The following is a 22293-nucleotide window of genomic DNA, read 5'->3' on the forward strand; positions in this document are numbered from 1 at the left end:
ATCTGAATGACAAGCATTGTCACATCCCTACACACACACACACACACACACACACATGCCACCAACCATTTAACCTTCACAAAATAGTATGCAAAATATGCAGATGCTGATCCCACACTGGAGTCGGGCATCAGGGGCGGGTGCTGGGGGGGTTATATAAACAAGTTGCAAGACAACTAACGGGGACAGACGGACCTGATTAGCCTCACCGCCACGTTGGGATTATTTTTGGCGTTTATAGATTTTTCTCGGAAGGGAGACGACCTTTGGCGGACACCTTTTGTTGGAAACTGCCTGGATCCTCTCAGGGATCTGAAGGAAAATCAGATAGCATTTTCCTCGAGGCCGGAACCGTGGGGGTGGTAGGGTATTTGCGAGTTTTAGCATGTGCCTATGTTGATGTTATCAGTAAAAAAGTACGGTGATGGACAGTATTTCTATGACAGAGCAGGTGTTTAGATGAGTCTATGCTGGTTCCGAGCTAGTTCTTTGGATGATCTTTGCTAAGAGACTACTTTCCCACTGCCTGGTTATTGGCGTTCTTTGACCCTGCTCCACCTGTGAAGCGCTTTGACTCGACTCTAAATCGTCTCGACTTTCCACGGATGATAGAGCCTCCGCGTCTCCGGAGACCTGGCCTTCCGGGTTCCTCGCTGATTCGCCGGGCGAGTCATTAACAGACGGGGCGCGTTTCGTCGTCGCCCTAGATTCCCCGAGTCCTCCGGGTGGAGGGGAGTTTATATAAACAAGTTGCAAGACAACTAACGGGGACAAACGGACCTTATTAGCCACACCGCCACGTTGGGATTATTTTTGGCGTTTATAGATTTTCTCGGAAGGGAAACAACCTTTGGCGGACACGTTTTGTTGGAGACTGCCTGGATCCTCTCAGGGATCTGAAGGAAAAGCAGATAGCATTTTCCTTGAAGCCGGAACCGTGGGGGTGGTAGGATATTTGCGAGTTTTAGCACTGCTGGCATGTGGCAATGTTGATGTTATCGGTAGAAAAGTACGGTGATGGACAGTATTTCTATGACAGAGCAGGTGTTTAGATGAGTCTATACTGGTTCCGAGCTAGTTCTTTGGATGATCTTTGCTAAGAGACTACTTTCCCACTGCCTGGTTATTGGCGTTCTTTGACCCTGCTCCACCTGTGAAGCGCTTTGACTCGACTCTAAATCGTCTCGACTCTCCACAGATAATAGAGCCCTCGCGTCTCCAGAGACCTGGCCTTCCGGGTTCCTCGCTGATTCGCCGGGCGAGTCATTAACAGACGGGGCGTGTTTCGTCGTCGCCCTAGATTCCCCGAGTCCTCCGGGTGGAGGGGAGTTTATATAAACAAGTTGCAAGACAACTAACGGGGACAAACGGACCTTATTAGCCACACCGCCACGTTGGGATTATTTTTGGCGTTTATAGATTTTCTCGGAAGGGAAACAACCTTTGGCGGACACGTTTTGTTGGAGACTGCCTGGATCCTCTCAGGGATCTGAAGGAAAAGCAGATAGCATTTTCCTTGAAGCCGGAACCGTGGGGGTGGTAGGATATTTGCGAGTTTTAGCACTGCTGGCATGTGGCAATGTTGATGTTATCGGTAGAAAAGTACGGTGATGGACAGTATTTCTATGACAGAGCAGGTGTTTAGATGAGTCTATACTGGTTCCGAGCTAGTTCTTTGGATGATCTTTGCTAAGAGACTACTTTTCCATTTCCTGGTTGTCTGCTTTCTTCGACCCTGCTCCACCTGTGAAGCGCTTTGACTCGACTCTAAATCGTCTCGACTCTCCACAGATAATAGAGCCCCCGCGTCTCCGGAGACCTGGCCTTCCGGGTTCCTCGCTGATTCGCCGGGCGAGTCATTAACAGACGGGGCGCGTTTCGTCGTCGCCCTAGATTCCCCGAGTCCTCCGGGTGGAGGGGAGTTTATATAAACAAGTTGCAAGACAACTAACGGGGACAAACGGACCTTATTAGCCACACCGCCACGTTGGGATTATTTTTGGCGTTTATAGATTTTCTCGGAAGGGAAACAACCTTCGGCGGACACGTTTTGTTGGAGACTGCCTGGATCCTCTCAGGGATCTGAAGGAAAAGCAGATAGCATTTTCCTTGAAGCCGGAACCGTGGGGGTGGTAGGATATTTGCGAGTTTTAGCACTGCTGGCATGTGGCAATGTTGATGTTATCGGTAGAAAAGTATGGTGATGGACAGTATTTCTATGACAGAGCAGGTGTTTAGATGAGTCTATACTGGTTCCGAGCTAGTTCTTTGGATGATCTTTGCTAAGAGACTACTTTCCCACTGCCTGGTTATTGGCGTTCTTTGACCCTGCTCCACCTGTGAAGCGCTTTGACTCGACTCTAAATCGTCTCGACTCTCCACAGATGATAGAGCCCCCGCGTCTCCAGAGACCTGGCCTTCCGGGTTCCTCGCTGATTCGCCGGGCGAGTCATTAACAGACGGGGCGCGTTTCGTCGTCGCCCTAGATTCCCCGAGTCCTCCGGGTGGAGGGGAGTTTATATAAACAAGTTGCAAGACAACTAACGGGGACAAACGGACCTTATTAGCCACACCGCCACGTTGGGATTATTTTTGGCGTTTATAGATTTTCTCGGAAGGGAGACAACCTTTGGCGGACACGTTTTGTTGGAGACTGCCTGGATCCTCTCAGGGATCTGAAGGAAAAGCAGATAGCATTTTCCTTGAAGCCGGAACCGTGGGGGTGGTAGGATATTTGCGAGTTTTAGCACTGCTGGCATGTGGCAATGTTGATGTTATCAGTAGAAAAGTACGGTGATGGACAGTATTTCTATGACAGAGCAGGTGTTTAGATGAGTCTATACTGGTTCCGAGCTAGTTCTTTGGATGATCTTTGCTAAGAGACTACTTTTCCATTTCCTGGTTGTCTGCTTTCTTTGACCCTGCTCCACCTGTGAAGCGCTTTGACTCGACTCTAAATCGTCTCGACTTTCCACAGATGATAGAGCCTCCGCGTCTCCGGAGACCCGGCCTTCCGGGTTCCCCGCTGATTCGCCGAGCGAGTCACTAACAGACGGGGCGCGTTTCGTCGTCGCCCTAGATTCCCCGAGTCCTCCGGGGGGGCGGGTTTTGTTGCGATGCTTCAAAAGGGTGCGAACAGCGCGGAGATTAAGTACCTCAGCCTCGACTGGAAGTGATGTTTCCGGCGTGCCGGTCTAACTTAGCATATTGTGGTTTACAGTCAGGGACGAGGTAATTGTGTTGATGGCGAGGAACGCTGTGATGCGGGTCTCTTGTGGTGGAAAATAGGCGGGCCGGCATTGTTGTTGTTGGCAGCTCAGCCTCTGCATTGTTCTAAGTAGCACAAACTCATTTGCATGCGCATTGTCGTCAAAGCTTCTTCGTTCCTACCTCAGGGCGATCTTCTTTCCAAGTGACGAGACTTCATGTCGGCTTGAGACAAACCTGAGTGGACAAATAAAGTTTGTGTCAAGACTCGTTCGTCAGGCACAGAGGATCCATTGATTGCAAAGTGCACATCAATACACAATGAGGCGCCTTGGGAGCCCTGTCTTCAGTCGCCTTGGCCCCGCCCTCGTCTCCTTGGCCCTGCGCTGCCTGGTCCTGGTCCTGGTGACGGTCCTACTCGGATTCGCCCGTAAGTTACACCAATGCATCCTTTTTTTAAAGGAAACACAAGGTATCGATTCCTACGGAGAGTCATTATGTAGCAAACAGGTCAGCGGAAACAGGGACAATGCGGTCAATCCATATCATAGGCCAGACCCTGGCAAAATACTTCAGATTTTCAATCGACATGAATTTTTTTAGACCTTTTTAACATCAAAACCGTAGCCGCTATTATGATGTCCTGTGCTGTGCTGTTTTTAAATGACGGTAAGTCTTTGTGAACGACTCTCACCGTCGTGCGGGTTCCAGGGACCACCAAGGAAGGACATGACTTTGAGCAGGTGTAGACTTATTTATTTTTCAACAAGCAAAGTCTTTTGCGTGTTGCTTTTCAGCCTTCCCCGTTGTCTACCTCTCGCTCTCTTCCGGGTTGCATGCGCTGCTGCTTGTGTTGTCTCTGTTTCGGAACTTCGTTGTTTCTCCACCTCTCTCCCCGACGTTTACAGCTGCCGCCCTTTTAAACATTGCGAGAGAATTCATAAATCGTATCCAGGTGCGTGATCCACGCACCTGATCTCGATTTGGGCGTGGCTCCGGGCACGCCCCGCCTCGCCGCTCGCTCGCCATCCCCGCCTCCTCGCCGCCAGCATGCCCTGGCTCTCTGTCGGACTGTCGGCTCCGCCTCTCCACAGTCTTCAACTGCAGAAATAATTTCAATGGTTGAAGTCTGGAGCTTTTGGGTGTTTTATACGAGTTATTACGGTTATTTCGCTGCTGCAAAAAACAATCCAGGCAGTCATCACTGCAAGTGATGAAATATGTGTCTCATATGAAATGTACAAGCTGCTGGTAATTACGGTTCAATGGGGATTAAGAAAAGGGAATATTAAAAGGGGAGCCCTCCCGGGGGGGTGAAGGAAGATGAGGCAGGGACAGAGGAAGTGAGCGCTTTTGTCACTATAACATATCAGAAAGAAAGATGGTTACTGTCAGGCGCAGGAAGCAACTGCATGTGCCAGGAGAAGTTCTGACAAGCATGTCGTACGTGAAGTGAGCTGCTATTAATACTCCCGCTATTTCTACTATTAGGCACTTAATGCAGGGAGATGCTCCTCGCTGGTAAACAAGTGGCGAACTGTCACTGGCACGGCGACTATCTGCGCTCAAACCATGTTTGAGTCCACTGTTTTCTGCAACGTTGTTGTAATATTGAAAGGGGGAAAGGCTGCATGTCAGGGGCTGGCAGTCAGTCGCTAGACGTTTTTAGTCCCCGCCAAACGTGTGTGTGTGTGTGTGTGTGTGTGTGTGTGTGTGTGTGTGTGTGTGTGTGTGTGTGTGTGTGTGTGTGTGTGTGTGTGTTCTTGTATTGTTACCTTACCTTCTTGAGACATCAACAAGGAAAAGTTGATGGACCGCTCGCCTGTATCGGTTGGGGACATCTCTACGCTGCTGATCCGCTTGAGATGGTTTCCTGTGGACGGGACTCTCGCTGCTGTCTTGGAGCCACTATGGATTGAACTTTCACAGTATCATGTTAGACCCGCTCGACATCCATTGCTTTCGGTCCCCTAGAGGGGGGGGGGGGGGTTGCCCACATTTGAGGTCCTCTCCAAGGTTTCTCATAGTCAGCATTGTCACTGGCGTCCCACTGGATGTGAATTCTCCCTGCCCACTGGGTGTGAGTTTTCCTTGCCCTTTTGTGGGTTCTTCCGAGGATGTTGTAGTCGTAATGATTTGTGCAGTCCTTTGAGACATTTGTGATTTGGGGCTATATAAATAAACATTGATTGATTGATTGATTGAAAAGTAACTTTTTCATATGAGGACCGGTGAACAAGTTAGGAACAAAGACATGGTCCCAATACGAAAGAAAAAAAACATTGCATTTAATAGAGAATGTCTCATTTGAACACATGTGGAGTTATGTACTTAACAAAATAGGTGAAATTAGTGAAAACATGTTTTATATTTTAGTTTCTTCAAAATAGCCACCCTTTGCCCTGATTACCTTTCCGCACACCCTTGGTATTCTCTACTAACTGTACTGTGCTTGCTGGTTACTAAAAAAAAAAAAAACACGTACCTTTCACTATTTGAGTAACGTCACTTCCGAGTTTCCAGAAGATGGCGCCAGCATGTGCTTTGCCCTGCCGTCTCGTTGTTTGCGTCTATTTTCGTCTAGTTTCTTCAAAAAAGCCACCCTTTGCCCTGATTACCTTTCCGCACACTCTTGGTATTCTCTCGATTGGCTTCAAGAGAGAAATGGTTTTTACTTCACAGGTGCGCTTGAAGCTCATGGAGAGAATGCCAAGAGCATGTATTCATATACATGTATATGTATGTGTACATTTACATGTATGTAAACATACATATATATATGTATGTATCATAAAAAATCAAGAGTTGAACAAATTATTGGAAACTCAAGACAGCCATGACATTTTGTTCTTTACAAGTGTATGTAAAGAACAAAATATATATATATATATATATATGTGTGTGTATTAAATACTTAACTTTCAGTGAATTCTAGCTATATATATCGTATTATATATATATTCAAATAAATAGTTGAATTTCAGACGGCACCTATCAAATACTGAGTAATAAAAACACAGTTGTTCTACTAACTGTACTGTGCTTGCTGGTTACTAAAAAAAAAACACGTACCTTTCACTATTTGAGTAACGTCACGTTTCCAGAAGATGGCGCCAGCATGTGCTTTGCCCTGCCGTCTCGTTGTTTGCGTCTATTTTCGTCTCCGTCAGCTCACTGCTTGAGTATGACCGCCAAACACTGTTGGATCTTTGCCACTTTCCCACTGATATGATCAACTTCGACGTTGGTTTTTCGACGTCCCAGTCAGCTTTATCACCTGGCCGGATCCCTCCCTTCTTTTTCCACCTCGTGGCTCCTCACCCCCGCCACCTGCGGGCTGTGTGTCGGGCCCCACCTGGATTAGCTGCGCCCTTGGACGTGTTGGTCCCCGCCAGGTTCGGTCTTGTGAACGCAAGATCTCTGACAAAACAAAACGTTTATCCTGAAGGATTTCTTCACTTCTCGCGGACTTGACTTCCTCTGTGTGACGGAAACATGGCTGAGAGCCGGTGAGTCCGCCCCTCTTAATGAACTTCTGCCTCCGGAGTGTTCCTACTTTGATTCTCCGCGGTTGTCTGGTCGAAAAGGAGGAGGATTAGCAGTCGTTTTTAACCTTCCTCTTGTGTTAGCTTCCTGTTACCATCTCTTATGTTAACGGGTCGGTTTTGACCCATGTCTTAAATCAGCTGTAAAATACACTAAAAACAATTATCTATCATCCAATTTGTTTCTTATCTCTTGGTTGTCTTGCTAGGCTTCCTAATCCATGAAAATATTGGTTTTTAATATTTTTGGTGTGGGCCATAGGGCCTGTTTTTTGTCAGTATACCCCACAATTTCAATTAAAAAAAATGGTAAAATGAACCTCAAGAGAAATAAATAAAAAATAAATAAAATGTTGTGTTACTTGACTATAACTGAGGGATATTAGAACACATCTCTTAAATAAATTGTATTTATGTTTTCATTTTAATCATTTTATACTGAATTGACCTCACATGTCTTTGTTGGTTTTTGTACTGGATAACAAGGTAAAATGAGAACCCCCTAAAGCTCACATGATTGGGAGAGGAGCTGGCTGTCAGTGTGTTTAGTTTTAGCTGTAATTATTGCTTGAAAATCTTATTTTTATAATTGGGTCAAAACCGACCCTAACAACACCAAGGTCATAATTTCAACCAGAGCATTTTATAATTTAGTGAAACACAAAAAAAATGTTTTGTTTTGTTAAAATAGAGGTTCCTGAGAAAGTCAAAAAGCCTTGATGCAAAAAACATACATTTATGTGTTTTTTTATGCATTTGAAAAATAAAATGGGTCGAAGACGAAGGTTAAAAATGACTTTAAATGCCGTCAGATCCGCCTGCAATCCTCCTTTTCAAGCTTCGAACTGTGCATGTTTGAGCAGGAGGGGGCGTGGCCTCCAGCTCCAGCTGAATTTCGGGACATTTGATTGGCAGAGTGTAGCCAGGAGAGATGGAGAGGCGAGATGGCACGATAATTTTAGACTGAGGATGTGGGCGGGGACCCGCGGGCGAGGGCTTAGAAAGCTCCAAGTCAGCCGGTTGATTGATCCGCGCTAACACCTAAACTGTCATTAACCCGGAGCGAGTCTTCATTTTGGCGCTCAATGTGTTCTGGGCCGCTGAGGTCGGCTCGCATCACCGACTCCAGGGATGATGGGAAAATTGGACGTCCAGGTGGGAGGAGATGACGTCGAACACCCGCCGCTCCCTGCAAATAGGGGCCGTTATTATTAAATCAGATTTGAGCAAATTAAGACCCGGGGGCCACATGTGGCCCGTTGAGATTTTTAATCTGGCCCGCCGGATATTTCCCCCCAAATTTTTTTAGATCTCTAAGATTGAAACTGGAGTCACCATGATGATGTGCAGGGATGAACTTGAACTATACAAGCTTCGAACTGTGCATGTTTGAGCAGGAGGGGGCGTGGCCTCCAGCTCCAGCTGAATTTCGGGACATTTTCGGGAGAAAATTTCTTCCGGGAGGGGCGCTGAATTTCTGGAGTCTCCCGGAAAATTGGGAGGGTTGGCAAGTATGATCTGGGTCCACTCCTTATTCCAAGTCTTGACAATGAGTGGTATCGCACATCGCTGGTAATAATGGGGATGGGTGCACGAGGGCGGGAAAAGAGAGGATGCAATGATTGGATTACGCCGCCGGGACGACGGAGACTCTAAAAAAAAAAAATAAAAGAGGCAAAGGTCAACATGGAAAGCTGGCAGGGCTAAATAAGGGCGAGAGGACTCGGAGGGATGGGGGGGAGAAAAAAAAACATTGGCGCAAATTCAAGAAAATGTTTTTAATGAGAGGTCAGGAGTGTACGGGAACAATTTGACGCCGATTCGCCCGATTAGCTCCGCCGTCCTCGTGTGTTGAGATGATAGAGAGTCTTCCGGTCGGAGATTAGGGCCAGGGAAAAAAAAGTGGGCAAAACAAGCTGAGCTCCTGCCAATTAAAATAGGCCAAAGCGGAGCAGAAGATGAAAGCGGGACTAAAAGCAAGATAGCCGCTCTCCGCTCATTTGTTCTGTCCTCTTGTCCCGCTCGCCTCTTCCCGCTCTGCCGGCTCCCTGCCGATTGTGCCGCCGACTTGAGCTGCAGAACAAATCACGTTTGGCCTCGTGGTGGCGGCCAGAGTGTGGAGTCGGCCCTCGGACTCATTCCCACTCGGCTCACCCTTCCAAAATATGAAGATTTCGGGAAAAAAAAAGGGGGGCGAAAGAAAGTGAGGAAGGGAGGATTTTTGGGGGAGTAATACTCTGACCAGAGGGGGGGGTGCAACTACTTGGAGAGGAAGGATGCTCATGAGAAGAGTGCTGAGAGGGAAGATGTGATGAGATCCAGGTGTGGAGGTGAAGTATCAATCAATCAATCAATCAATGTTTACTTATATAGCCCTAAATCACTAGTGTCTCAAAGGGCTGCACAAACCACTACGACATCCTCGGTAGGCCCACATAAGGGCAAGGAAAACTCACACCCAGTGGGACGTCGGTGACAATGATGACTATGAGAACATGATACTGTGAAAGATCAATCCAAAGCGGATCCAACACAGCAGCGAGAGTCCCGTTCACAGCGGAGCCAGCAGGAAACCATCCCAAGAGGAGGCTGATCAGCAGCGCAGAGATGTCCCCAGCCGATACACAGGCGAGCAGTACATGGACACCGGATCGGACCGGACTCCCTCCACAAAGGAGAGTGGGACATAGAAGAAAAAGAAAAGAAACGGCAGATCAACTGGTCTGAAAAGGGAGTCTATTTAAAGGCTAGAGCATTCAAATGAGTTTTAAGGTGAGACTTAAATGCTTCTACTGAGGTAGCATCTCGAACTGTTACCGGGAGGGCATTCCAGAGTACTGGAGCCCGAAATGAAAAAGCTCTACAGCCCGCAGACTTTTTTTGGGCTTTGGGGATCACTAATAAGCCGGAGTCCTTTGAACGCAGATTTCTTGCCGGGACATATGGTACAATACAATCGGCAAGATAGGATGGAGCTAGACCGTGTAGTATTTTATACGTAAGTAGTAAAACCTTAAAGTCACATCTTAAGTGCACAGGAAGTACAAACCCTGTTTCCATATGAGTTGGGAAATTGTGTTAGATGTAAATATAAACAGAATACAATGATTTGCAAATCCTTTTCAAGCCATATTCAGTTGAATATGCTACAAAGACAACATATTTGATGTTCAAACTCATAAACTTTTTTTTTTCTTGCAAATAATGATTAACTTTAGAATTTGATGCCAGCAACACGTGACGAAGTCGGGAAAGGTGGCAATAAATACTGATAAAGTTGAGGAATGCTCATCAAACACTTATTGGGAACATCCCACAGGTGTGCAGGCTAATTGGGAACAGGTGGGTGCCATGATTGGCTATAAAAACAGCTTCCCAAAAAATGCTCAGTCTTTCACAAGAAAGGATGGGGCGAGGTACACCCCTTTGTCCACAACTGCGTGAGCAAATAGTCAAACAGTTCTTTCTCAAAGTGCCATTGCAAAAAATTTAGGGATTTCGACATCTACGCTCCATAATATCATCAAAAGGTTCAGAGAATCTGGAGAAATCACTCCAACATTGGAAACCAACATTGAATGACCGTGACCTTCATTCCCTCAGACGGCACTGTATCAAAAACCGACATCAATCTCTAAAGGATATCACCACATGGGCTCAGGAACCCCTCAGAAAACCACTATCACCAAGTACTGTTGGTCGCTACATCTGTAAGTGCAAGTTGAAGCTCTACTATAGAAAGCGAAAGCCATTTATCAACAACATCCAGAAACGCCGCCGGCTTCTCTGGGCCCGAGATCATCTAAGATGGACTGATGCAAAGTGGAAAAGTGTTCTGTGGTCTGACGAGTCCACATTTAAAAAATTTTTGGGAAATATTCGTCATCGTCTCATCCGGACCAAAGGGGAAGCGAACCACCCAGACTGTTATCGACGCAAAGTTGAAAAGCCAGCATGTGTGATGGTATGGGGGTGCATTAGTGCCCAAGGCATGGGTAACTTACACATCTGTGAAGGCACCATTAATGCTGAAAGGTACATACAGGTTTTGGAAAAACATATGCTGCCTTTAAGCGCTGTCTTATTCATGGACACCCCTGCTTATTTCAGCAAGACAATGCCAAGCCACATTCAGCACGTCTTACAACAGCGTAGCTTTCTTAAAAAAAGAGTGCGGGTACTTTCCTGGCCCGCCTGCAGCTATCTATCTATCTATCTGTCTGTCTGTCCGTCCGTCTACTTTCAACCGCGACATGTATGTGTTAAAAAAAACATGAGGATTTTTAAATTTTCAGAATGTGCTCGTTCTATTTTGAAACAAAGAAAACAATCTGAAATTGTCTTTACTTTGAAGTTATCGTGCCGTGATTTTACAGTCCGGTCTCCCACCTGATTTTTCTCCATGTGGCCCCCGGTCTAAAATGAGTTTGACGTCCCTGATACAACCTGGCTATTAGTGATGTGCGATACCTCTAATTTATTTTAATTTTTTTTCCCGAGCCGATACAAATATGATTCAGGCTGGTATTGGCGATACCGATACTTGGTGCAAATAAAATTTCTCCCCTCACCTCCTGGTTGGTGATCAAGGCTGATGGGTCAAATGCAGAGGACTCATTTCACCACACCTTGTGTGTGTGTGTGTGTGTGTGTGTGTGTGTGTGTGTGTGTGTGTGTGTGTGTGTGTGTGTGTGTGTGTGTGTGTGTGTGTGCGTGTGTGTGTGTGTGTGTGTGTGTGTGTGTGTGTGTGTGTGTGTGTCACACACACACACACACGCACACAATCAGTGGTACTTTAACTTTAATTATTAATCCGAGTTGTGTCTTTTGCACCCATCCCCTTGATCACCCCCTGGGAGGTGAGGGGAGCAGTGAGCAGCAGCAGTGGCCACGCCCAGGAGTCATTTTGGGTGATTTAACGCCCGATTCCAACCCCTTGAGTGCCAAGCAGGGAGGTAATGGCTCCAATTTTTTTTTATAGTCTTTGGTATGACTCAGGCAGGGGTTTGAACTCACAACTCAAATGATTTGCAAATCATTGTATTCTGTTTATATTTACATCTAACACAATTTCCCAACTCATATGGAAACGGGGTTTATAAAACTGGTAATGGCGCAAAAAGGTTGAGCTATAGTCTTTGGTATGACTCAGGCAGGGGTTTGAACTCACAACCTACCGATATCAGGGTGGGCACTCCAACCACTGGTAGGTCACTGCCATTGTGTCCTTGGGCAAGACACTTTACCCACCTTCTCCCAGTGCCACCCACACCGGTTTAAACGCAACTTATATTGGGTTTCACTGTGCAAAAGCGCTTTGAGTCGCTAGAGAAAAGCGCTATATAAATATATGTCACTCACACGCTTTACGTCCTGCGTGGCCAGGTGTCCCAATACTTTTGCCTCCACGCTGGCCCCCGGGGGCTGAAAACGGCGAGAGGAGAGCGGAGTTTGGTGGCGAATGAGGAGAGGACTTCAATAGAAGGAAAGTAATGAGAAAAAGCAAGATTTGTAAAGGATTATGTTTTATTTATAGAGGAAGATTTCTCTTTCTCCTTTGGCTCCGTGTTTGATTGGCAGAGTGTAGCCAGGAGAGATGGAGAGGCGAGATGGCACGATAATTTTAGACTGAGGATGTGGGCGGGGACCCGCGGGCGAGGGCTTAGAAAGCTCCAAGTCAGCCGGTTGATCCGCGCTAACACCTAAACTGTCATTAACCCGGAGCGAGTCTTCATTTTGGCGCTCAATGTGTTCTGGGCCGCTGAGGTCGGCTCGCATCACCGACTCCAGGGATGATGGGAAAATTGGACGTCCAGGTGGGAGGAGATGACGTCGAACACCCGCCGCTCCCTGCGAATAGGGGCCGTTATTATTAAATCAGATTTGAGCAAATTAAGACCCGGGGGCCACATGTGGCCCGTTGAGATTTTTAATCTGGCCCGCTGGATATTCCCCCCCCAAATTTTTTTAGATCTCTAAGATTGAAACTGAAGCCACCATGATGATGTGCAGTAATGAACTTGAACTATACAAAGTACAAACCCCGTTTCCATATGAGTTGGGAAATTGTGTTAGATGTAAATATAAACAGAATACAATGATTTGCAAATCCTTTTCAAGCCATATTCAGTTGAATATGCTACAAAGACAACATATTTGATGTCTTTTTTTTTCTGCAAATAATAATTAACTTAGAATTTCATGGCTGCAACACGTGCCAAAGTAGTTGGGAAAGGGCATGTTCACCACTGTGTTACATCACCTTTTCTTTGAACAAAACTCAATAAACGTTTGGGAACTGAGGAAACTAATTGTTGAAGCTTTGAAAGTGGAATTCTTTCCCATTCTTGTTTTATGTAGAGCTTCAGTCCTTCAACAGTCCGGGGTCTCCAGGTCTGGACTGCAGGCGGGCCAGGAAAGTACCCGCACTCTTTTACTACGAAGCCACGCTGTTGTAACACGTGGCTTTGCATTGTTTTGCTGAAATAAGCAGGGGCGTCCATGATAACGTTGCTTGGATGACAACATATGTTGCTCCAAAACCTGTATGTACCTTTCAGCATTAATGGTGCCTTCACAGATGTGTAAGTTCAATCAATCAATCAATGTTTATTTATATAGCCCCAAATCACAAATGTCTCAAAGGACTGCACAAACCATTACTACTACAATATCCTCGGAAGAACCCACAAATGGGCAAGGAAAACTCACACCCAGTGGGCAGGGAGAATTCACATCCAGTGGGACGCCAGTGACAATGCTGACTATGAGAAACCTTGGAGAGGACCTCAGATGTGGGCAACCCCCCCCCCCCCCCCCCCCCCCCCTCTAGGGGACCGAAAGCAATGGATGTCGAGCGGGTCTAACATGATACTGTGAAAGTTCAATCCATAGTGGCTCCAACACAGCCGCGAGAGTTCAGTTCAAGCGGATCCAAGACAGCAGCGAGAGTCTCGTCCACAGGAAACCATCTCAAGCGGAGGCGGATCAGCAGCGTAGAGATGTCCCCAACCGATACACAGGCGAGCGGTCCATCCTGGGTCCCGACGAGCGGTCCATCCTGGGTCTCGACTCTGGACAGCCAGTACTTCATCCATGGTCATCGTACCGGACCCATGCCTTGGGCACTAATACACCCCCATACCATCACACATGCTGGCTTTTGAACTTTGCGTCGATAACAGTATGGTTCTCTTCCCCTTTGGTCCGAATGACACAATGTCGAATATTTCCAAAAACAATTAGAAATGTGGACTCGGCAAACCACAGAACACTTTTCCACTTTGCTACAGTCCATCTTCGATGATCTCGGGCCCAAAGAAGCCGGATGCGTTTCTGGATGTTGTTGATAAATGGCCTTCGCTTTCTATAGTAGAGCTTTAAGTTGCACTTACAGATGTAGCGAACAACTGTTTTTAGTGACAGTGGTTTTCTGAAGGGTTCCTGAGCCCATGTGGTGATATCCTTTAGAGATTAATGTCCGTTTTTGATACAGTGCTGTCGTAAAAGTTGTTGTAAAAGTTATTCAAAAACAGCAGAGTAGTTCTCTCATATAGAGGATCTTTGTCTAGCGTTTCTGAGTAGGTCATTAAAGAGCAGAGCGCTTATGTAATTTGGAAGATTTTTGACTGGTGATTTTGTAGGCCCAGAGCATAATACTACCACCACCATGCTTGACGGTAGGGACGGTGTTCCTGGGATTATAGGCTTCGCCTTTTCTCCTCCAAACATATTGCTGGGTATTGAGTTTGACACCTGGGATATAGAGGATCTTTGAATGGCTTTTTATTTTTTTTGTGCAAAAGTTATTCAAAAACAGCAGAGCACTTCTCGCATATAGAGGATCTTTGTCTAGCGTTTCTGAGTAGGTCATTAAAGAGCAGAGCGCTTATGTAATTTGGAAGATTTTTGACCGGTGATTTTGTAGGCCCAGAGCATAATACTACCACCACCATGCTTGACGGTAGGTATGGTGTTGAGCATTCCTCAACTTTATCAGCATTTATTGCCACCTTTCCCAACTTCTTCGTCACGTGTTGCTGGCATCAAATTCTAAAGTTAATGTTAAACGTTTATTGAGTGTTGTTAAAAGAAAAGGTGATGTAACACAGTGGTGAACATGCCCTTTCCCAACTACTTTGGCACGTGTTGCAGCCATGAAATTCTAAGTTAATTATTATTTGCCAAAAATAAATAAAGTTTATCAGTTTGAACATGAAATATGTTGTCTTTGTAGCATATTCAACTGAATATGGCTTGAAAAGGATTTGCAAATCATTGTATTCCGTATCCGATTGTAGCTGAGAAAGGCGCCAGCGCCCCCCGCCACCCCGAAAGGGAATAAGCGGTAGAAAATGGATGGATGGATGTATTCTGTTTATATTTACATCGAACACAATTTCCCAACTCATATGGAAACGGGGTTTGTAAAACTGGTAATGGCGCAAAAAGGTTGAGTTTTGTCGTCGTTGTCGTCCCCCCACCCCCCACCCCCTCCACCGCCGCATCGATTCCCTTGTAAACCCTGGGAGGAAACACCAGCTCTTGGCCCGCCTCCAATGGAAAGATAATGAGACATAATGAATAGGAAGGGGATGGCGGCGGCATCTCACTCTTGCGTGGATGCGAAGGGGGGGCTGGCTTGGGGTGTAGGTGGGGCGGAGGGGGGGGGGGGTCCACACTGACACAGCACATCTCTTATGTTGACACACTCTCAAGGATGGAGCGAGGCGGTCACTCACCCGCCAGGCAGCTCGGAGAATTTATAGTGATTGAGCCGTTCGGCTGGCTGCCTCCCAAACCTACCCCCCCGCCCACCCCCCAACCCCCCCTTGCACGTTCCCCCTGACCGTGTAGTTCACCGTTTAACAACAATACTCCGTTCGGGACCGGGGGGGATAGCATTTTGTTTTGTCCTGTTTTCCCGTCAGGGGTCGCCGCCGCTGGTCATGATTTGTCGGCCAGGGCCAGAAATCGAACCGGCGGCGTGCGGGTGAGAGGCCACAGTGTGGACCGTCACGGATGCATATCAACCCGAGGCTGTTTAGAAGTAGGGCCTGGGCAATAATCTTGACTGGGGGGGGCCAAATTTTGAAAAAAAAAAAAAAAATGTGTCTGGGTGCCGGATCACTTATACAAAACCTCACAATCATGTCTGATTGAATGCTAAATTTTTTCATGACAGACCGCCTTAAAAAACGGAATGGAATTTTATTTCTTTTACTGAATGAGACACCCAGTGTTATGTTTGGATTTTTGAGCCTTTTTGTATTATGTTCTGTTAGTTCCTGGTTGCACTTCCTTGTTTGTTTTGTCACCATAGTTACGTACGATTTTTACCTGCCTCGTTTTTTCGGGACCCACCTGTGTGCAATCAAGAGACTATATTTCGTGTGCGAGTTTGAAGCAAGCACAACAAACGCGCTCAGGGGAGATAATGTTCAAAAAAAGGTGACAGGTTTTTTACAAAACCTTTGTTTTGAAGGGGTGATTTCCAACTTCCTGCTGATTTTTGCTGAAGAATTTCAATAATCAAATGTAGGTCTAAGTGAGACCTACATGGAAGTTTTTGTTTCATGTCTCTACGACATTCCTACCGGAAGTTACAAGCAGTTTTGTCTGTTTTCTTCCCAAGAGCAGTTTTGTCAGTGTTTTATTCCTAGGGGGCGCTAGAGCGAAATTTTGAGTTTTGGGGTTTGGGTTTTTTAATAAATGGCAATTTTTGCCAGTCCTGATGTGTGTGGAAAATTTGGTGAGTTTTGAAGCATTTTATGGGGGTCAAATTACAGCTCAAAGAGGCGGCAGTATAATAATACAAAACCTCACAATCATGTCTGATTGAATGCTAAAATGTTTTATGACAGACCGCCTTAAAAAACGGAATGGAATTTTATTTTTTTTCACTGACTGAGACACCCAGTGTTATTTTTGGATCTTTTAGTCTTTTTGTATTATGTTCTGTTAGTTTCGGACTTCTTTAGTTCCTGGTTGCACTTCCTTGTTTGTTTTGTCACCATAGTTACGTACGATTTTTACCTGCATCGTTTTTTTGGGACACACCTGTGTGCAATCAAGAGACTATATTTCGTGTGCGAGTTTGAAGCCGGCACAACAAACGCGCTCGGAGGAGATAATGTTTGAAAAAAGGTGACAGGTTTTTACAAAACCTTTGTTTTGAAGGGGTGATTTCCAACTTCCTGCTGATTTTTGCTGAAGAATTTCAATAATCAAATGTAGGTCTAAGTGAGACCTACATGGAAGTTTTTGTTTCATGTCTCTACGACATTCCTACCGGAAGTTACAAGCAGTTTTGTCTGTTTTCTTCCCAAGAGCAGTTTTGTCAGTGTTTTATTCCTAGGGGGCGCTAGAGCGAAATTTTGAGATTTGGGGTTTGGGTTTTTTAATAAATGGCAATTTTTGCCAGTCCTGATGTGTGTGGAAAATTTGGTGAGTTTTGAAGCATTTTATGGGGGTCAAATTACAGCTCAAAGAGGCGGCAGTATAATAATACAAAACCTCACAATCATGTCTGATTGAATGCTAAAATGTTTTATGACAGACCGCCTTAAAAAACGGAATGGAATTTTATTTTTTTTCACTGACTGAGACACCCAGTGTTATTTTTGGATCTTTTAGTCTTTTTGTATTATGTTCTGTTAGTTTCGGACTTCTTTAGTTCCTGGTTGCACTTCCTTGTTTGTTTTGTCACCATAGTTACGTACGATTTTTACCTGCATCGTTTTTTTGGGACACACCTGTGTGCAATCAAGAGACTATATTTCGTGTGCGAGTTTGAAGCCGGCACAACAAACGCGCTCGGAGGAGATAATGTTTGAAAAAAGGTGACAGGTTTTTACAAAACCTTTGTTTTGAAGGGGTGATTTCCAACTTCCTGCTGATTTTTGCTGAAGAATTTCAATAATCAAATGTAGGTCTAAGTGAGACCTACATGGAAGTTTTTGTTTCATGTCTCTACGACATTCCTACCGGAAGTTACAAGCAGTTTTGTCTGTTTTCTTCCCAAGAGCAGTTTTGTCAGTGTTTTATTCCTAGGGGGCGCTAGAGCGAAATTTTGAGATTTGGGGTTTGGGTTTTTTAATAAATGGCAATTTTTGCCAGTCCTGATGTGTGTGGAAAATTTGGTGAGTTTTGAAGCATTTTATGGGGGTCAAATTACAGCTCAAAGAGGCGGCAGTATAATAATACAAAACCTCACAATCATGTCTGATTGAATGCTAAAATGTTTTATGACAGACCGCCTTAAAAAACGGAATGGAATTTTATTTTTTTTCACTGACTGAGATACCCAGTGTTATTTTTGGATTTTTGAGTCTTTTTGTATTATGTTCTGTTAGTTTCGGACTTCTTTAGTTCCTGGTTGCACTTCCTTGTTTGTTTTGTCACCATAGTTACGTATGATTTTTACCTGCCTCGTTTTTTTGGGACACACCTGTGTGCAATCAAGAGACTATATTTCGTGTGCGAGTTTGAAGCCGGCACAACAAACGCGCTCGGAGGAGATAATGTTTGAAAAAAGGTGACGGGTTTTTACAAAACCTTTGTTTCGAAGGGGTGATTTCCAACTTCCTGTTGATTTTTGCTGAAGAATGTCAATAATGAAAATGTAGGTCTAAGTGAGACCTACATTGAAGTTTTTGTTTCATGTCTCTACGACATTCCTACCGGAAGTTACAAGCAGTTTTGTCTGTTTTCTTCCCAAGAGCAGTTTTGTCAGTGTTTTATTCCTAGGGGGCGCTAGAGCGAAATTTTGAGTTTTGGGGTTTGGGTTTTTTAATAAATGGCAATTTTTTCCAGTCCTGATGTGTGTGGAAAATTTGGTGAGTTTTGAAGCATTTTATGGGGGTCAAATTACAGCTCAAAGAGGCGGCAGTATAATAATACAAAACCTCACAATCATGTCTGATTGAATGCTAAAATGTTTTATGACAGACCGCCTTAAAAAACGGAATGGAATTTTATTTTTTTTCACTGACTGAGACACCCAGTGTTATTTTTGGATTTTTGAGTCTTTTTGTATTATGTTCTGTTAGTTTCGAACTTCTTTAGTTCCTGGTTGCACTTCCTTGTTTGTTTTGTCACCATAGTTACGTATGATTTTTACCTGCCTCGTTTTTTTGGGACACACCTGTGTGCAATCAAGAGACTATATTTCGTGTGCGAGTTTGAAGCCGGCACAACAAACGCGCTCGGAGGAGATAATGTTTGAAAAAAGGTGACGGGTTTTTACAAAACCTTTGTTTCGAAGGGGTGATTTCCAACTTCCTGTTGATTTTTGCTGAAGAATGTCAATAATGAAAATGTAGGTCTAAGTGAGACCTACATAGAAGTTTTTGTTTCATGTCTCTACGACATTCCTACCGGACGTTACAAGCAGTTTTGTCTGTTTTCTTCCCAAGAGCAGTTTTGTCAGTGTTTTATTCCTAGGGGGCGCTAGAGTGCAATTTTGAGTTTTGGGGTTTGTTTGTTTTTATTAAATGGCAATTTTTCCCAGTCCTGATGTGTGTGGAAATTTTTGGTGAGTTTTGAAGCATTTTAAGGGGGTCAAATTACAGCTCAAACAGGTGTCGGAACAATAATAATAATAAAACCTTAGAATTACAATAGGGTCCTCTGTCCCAAAGGGACATTCGGTCCCTAAATATAGTTAATGTAGTAGTTTATTGGTATTTGGTCAATTTCGATTATGAGCAGTGTTCAAATGCGCTTTTTCTAGTCTGGAATATCAAACGTCCCAGTTTACCTGAATGTAGCAGCACCACCTGTTGCACCTGTTGTGTTTCACCTCTACCATAGAGACCATAGATTAGAATACAGATATATTACGGAATATATATTGCCCTTATTGTCCCTCCGAGACATTTGACTGTACAGTCCAAGGGCAAGGGAATGAGGTTTGTTAAAATGCATAGGCGAAAACACACAAATAAAAAACAATGTTACAAATTAAAATAAGCAATGTAGAAATACACATTCTGACAATCTAGGCATCATCGGGTATGATGATATGGAGAAAGAGTGCAATACTGCTGTGCAAAAATGAGATCTATATGTACACAGCTGAGATTGTAGCGCTTTATATGGAAAAGAAGCATGCAAAGTGCTCACTGGAAGGCGGCACAGCTATGTGGTTTCTCCCAGCTGGTCAAGTTAGAATAGAATAAAGGAAACATTTGTTTTTGTATGAACAAACTTTACTTGTTTCTCAGGATTTTAACTGTCCCACTGTTTACCAGGCGTGGGCTGATACACCCTTTTCACTGACCGATGTTTTGATCTCGAGTATTGGCCGATAATGATCCTTTACGATATCAGAAGTAATCATACCTCCTTTCATTATTTATGATCAACTGCACAGGTGTTATGTGTCCAGGAGAAGAAGACGGCACAGACAGCAGGGACGTCTTTTAGCTCCATATTTATTATTTAACACTATTAATAAACATGTGTGATAATGTGTAGCGAGTATCTGTAGTGTGTTAAGTGTTGAGCAAGGTGCGGAAGTCCAAGAGGGGGCGAGGCAGGCGGGAGGTCTGTGTCCAGGCGGGAGGTTGAGATCCAAGAGGGGCAGCCAGAGGGGGACACGGGGAAACGAGACACACAGCTTGTAACGCGGGAATGGAGGAATGCTGCTGGTGGACAACAAGCAGGAAACAAGACCAAAGTTCAGAGAGAGAGAGAGAGAGAGAGAGAGAGATTTTTTTTTTCTCTTTGCTCTTTGGACGCTAATTAAAATAAAAACTAAAAATCATCTTTTAATATCAACTAGCAATAATCGCGCCTCGGATAAACCTCATGGGCTACGATACTGCCACTGCGTAAGATGAGGTGGCGACTTGTCCAGGGTGTACCCCGCCTTCCGCCCGATTGTAGCTGAGATAGGCGCAAGCGCCCCCCGCAACCCCAAAAGGGAATAAGCGGTAGGAAATGGATGGATGGATCTTTTAATATGATGTACTTGGTCCATAAGTACTCTACCAACCGGTTTAGCTCGGTTGGTAGAGTGGCCGTGCCAGCAACTTGAGGGTTGCAGGTTTGAATCCCGCTTCCGCCATCCTAGTCAGTGCCGTTGTGTCCTTGAGCAAGACACTTTACCCACCTGCTCCCAGTGCCAGCCACACTGCTTTAAATGTAACATAGATATTGGGTTTCACTATGTAAAGCGCTTTGAGTCACTAGAGAAAAGCGCTATATAAATATAATTCACTTCACTTCACTACTTCATGTGTAGTGACATGCACATCTTTATTTTTACACTTTTTTTCCCCAATTCCATTGTATGTTATACTCTTCTAAAACCACCAGATGGCTGTATAAGTGTCCACATAAGTGGCCGTAAGACCCCAATTCAGTAGTGTACCCAGTTTTGGAAACAAGAGCTAAAAGATGCTGTCCACGCATGTGGACACTAAGGCCTTTTAGATTAAGAAGGCGAGAAAGCTCATCAGCCATTTGAGCCGATTGAATGCAGCCGGAGTGGCGCACGCTTGTAGGTGCGCCCCCTATTCTGTAGTGTACACAATTTTGGAAATAAGAGCTAAAAGGTGCTGTCCACGCATGTGGACACTAAGGCCTTTTAGATTAAGAAGGCGAGGAAGCTCATTAGCAATTGAGCCTTTTGAATGCTGCCGCCGGAGTGGCGCACGCTTGTAGGTGCGCACAGAGGAATGGCGGGCCGTGACCATACGTACAGTATCCCCCGCAAAATAAAAAGAAAAAGCATTTTCTCATTTTTGTTTTTCGTTCGAAAAACAAGTGTTTGTCAGTTACCAAGGATTCCCATGAAATAGCAGAGCATTTAATATTTTTCGTCTGTGACGGTCTCATGCTCTGCGGGTTCCCAGGACCATCAAGGAAGGACATGATCAAGCAGGTTTGACTCGCTTTATTTTTCAATACAACTTGTCTTCAGTTCTGGTTGCTTTCCAGCTCCTTCTCTGCTGCTCGCTCCTCGGTTGCTTTTCTGCCGCCCTCGTTGTCGTCTTGCTCTCTGTCGCTTCCGGTACTCGTGCACTGCTGCGGGCTTTCCACCTCGTTCTGCCTCCCCCTCCTCCACTGCTGCCCTTTTACACAGCCAGAGGAGATACATTCAAAAATCATCTTTTAATATGATGTACTTGGTCCATAAGTACATAAACGTGTACTTCATGTGTAGTGACATGCACATTTTGATTTTTACACTTTTTTTTTTCCTGAATTCCATTTTTTGTTATACTCTTCTAACACCACCAGAATGCAGTATAAGTGTCCACAAAAGTGTAGGTGCGCGATCCACCGAACTGAACTCGATTGCGGCGTCGCTCCCGGCACGCCCCGCCTCTCTGCTCGGCCGCATTCTCCGCCTCCTTGCCGCCATCTTGGGCCGGGCTCCAGCATGCCCCGCCCCGCTGCTGGTTCGCCGGCTGCACCTCTCCACGGTGTCTTTTTTATTATTTTTTTTTTCTTCGACATTTTTATTAATTCCTTTATGAATAATGTAACAGAATCCCGACTACAGAGGTAATAAAACGTGCCATTTTTTGGG

At 45.0% G+C, this 22293-nt stretch overlaps 1 protein-coding gene and 1 non-coding gene across 6 annotated transcripts in view; one reads left to right on the top strand and one right to left on the bottom strand.

Moving 5' to 3' along the window:
* cadm4 (cell adhesion molecule 4) overlaps nucleotides 1–22293 on the top strand; it is a 560557-nt gene that overhangs the window by 410936 nt on the left and 127328 nt on the right. Inside the window, exon 1 of one of the 5 annotated variants that reach the window (XM_061915017.1) lies at nucleotides 1266–3637. The exons of 1 other annotated variant lie outside the window; for it this stretch is intronic. In XM_061915017.1, coding sequence (XP_061771001.1) covers nucleotides 3529–3637 — 109 coding nt within the window. In that variant the 5' untranslated portion in view covers nucleotides 1266–3528. Of the gene's footprint in view, nucleotides 1–1265; nucleotides 3638–22293 lie in introns of those variants that run through there. 3 more of the 5 variants (XM_061915015.1, XM_061915019.1, XM_061915018.1) reach the window with 3 other exon arrangements.
* Nucleotides 20462–20595, bottom strand: LOC133562440 (U4 spliceosomal RNA). Its single transcript, XR_009808902.1, has one exon. It is a non-coding gene; the product is annotated as a U4 spliceosomal RNA (small nuclear RNA).

The sequence above is a fragment of the Nerophis ophidion genome, linkage group LG11 (assembly GCF_033978795.1).
Source record: "Nerophis ophidion isolate RoL-2023_Sa linkage group LG11, RoL_Noph_v1.0, whole genome shotgun sequence".
NCBI lineage: Eukaryota > Metazoa > Chordata > Actinopteri > Syngnathiformes > Syngnathidae > Nerophis > Nerophis ophidion.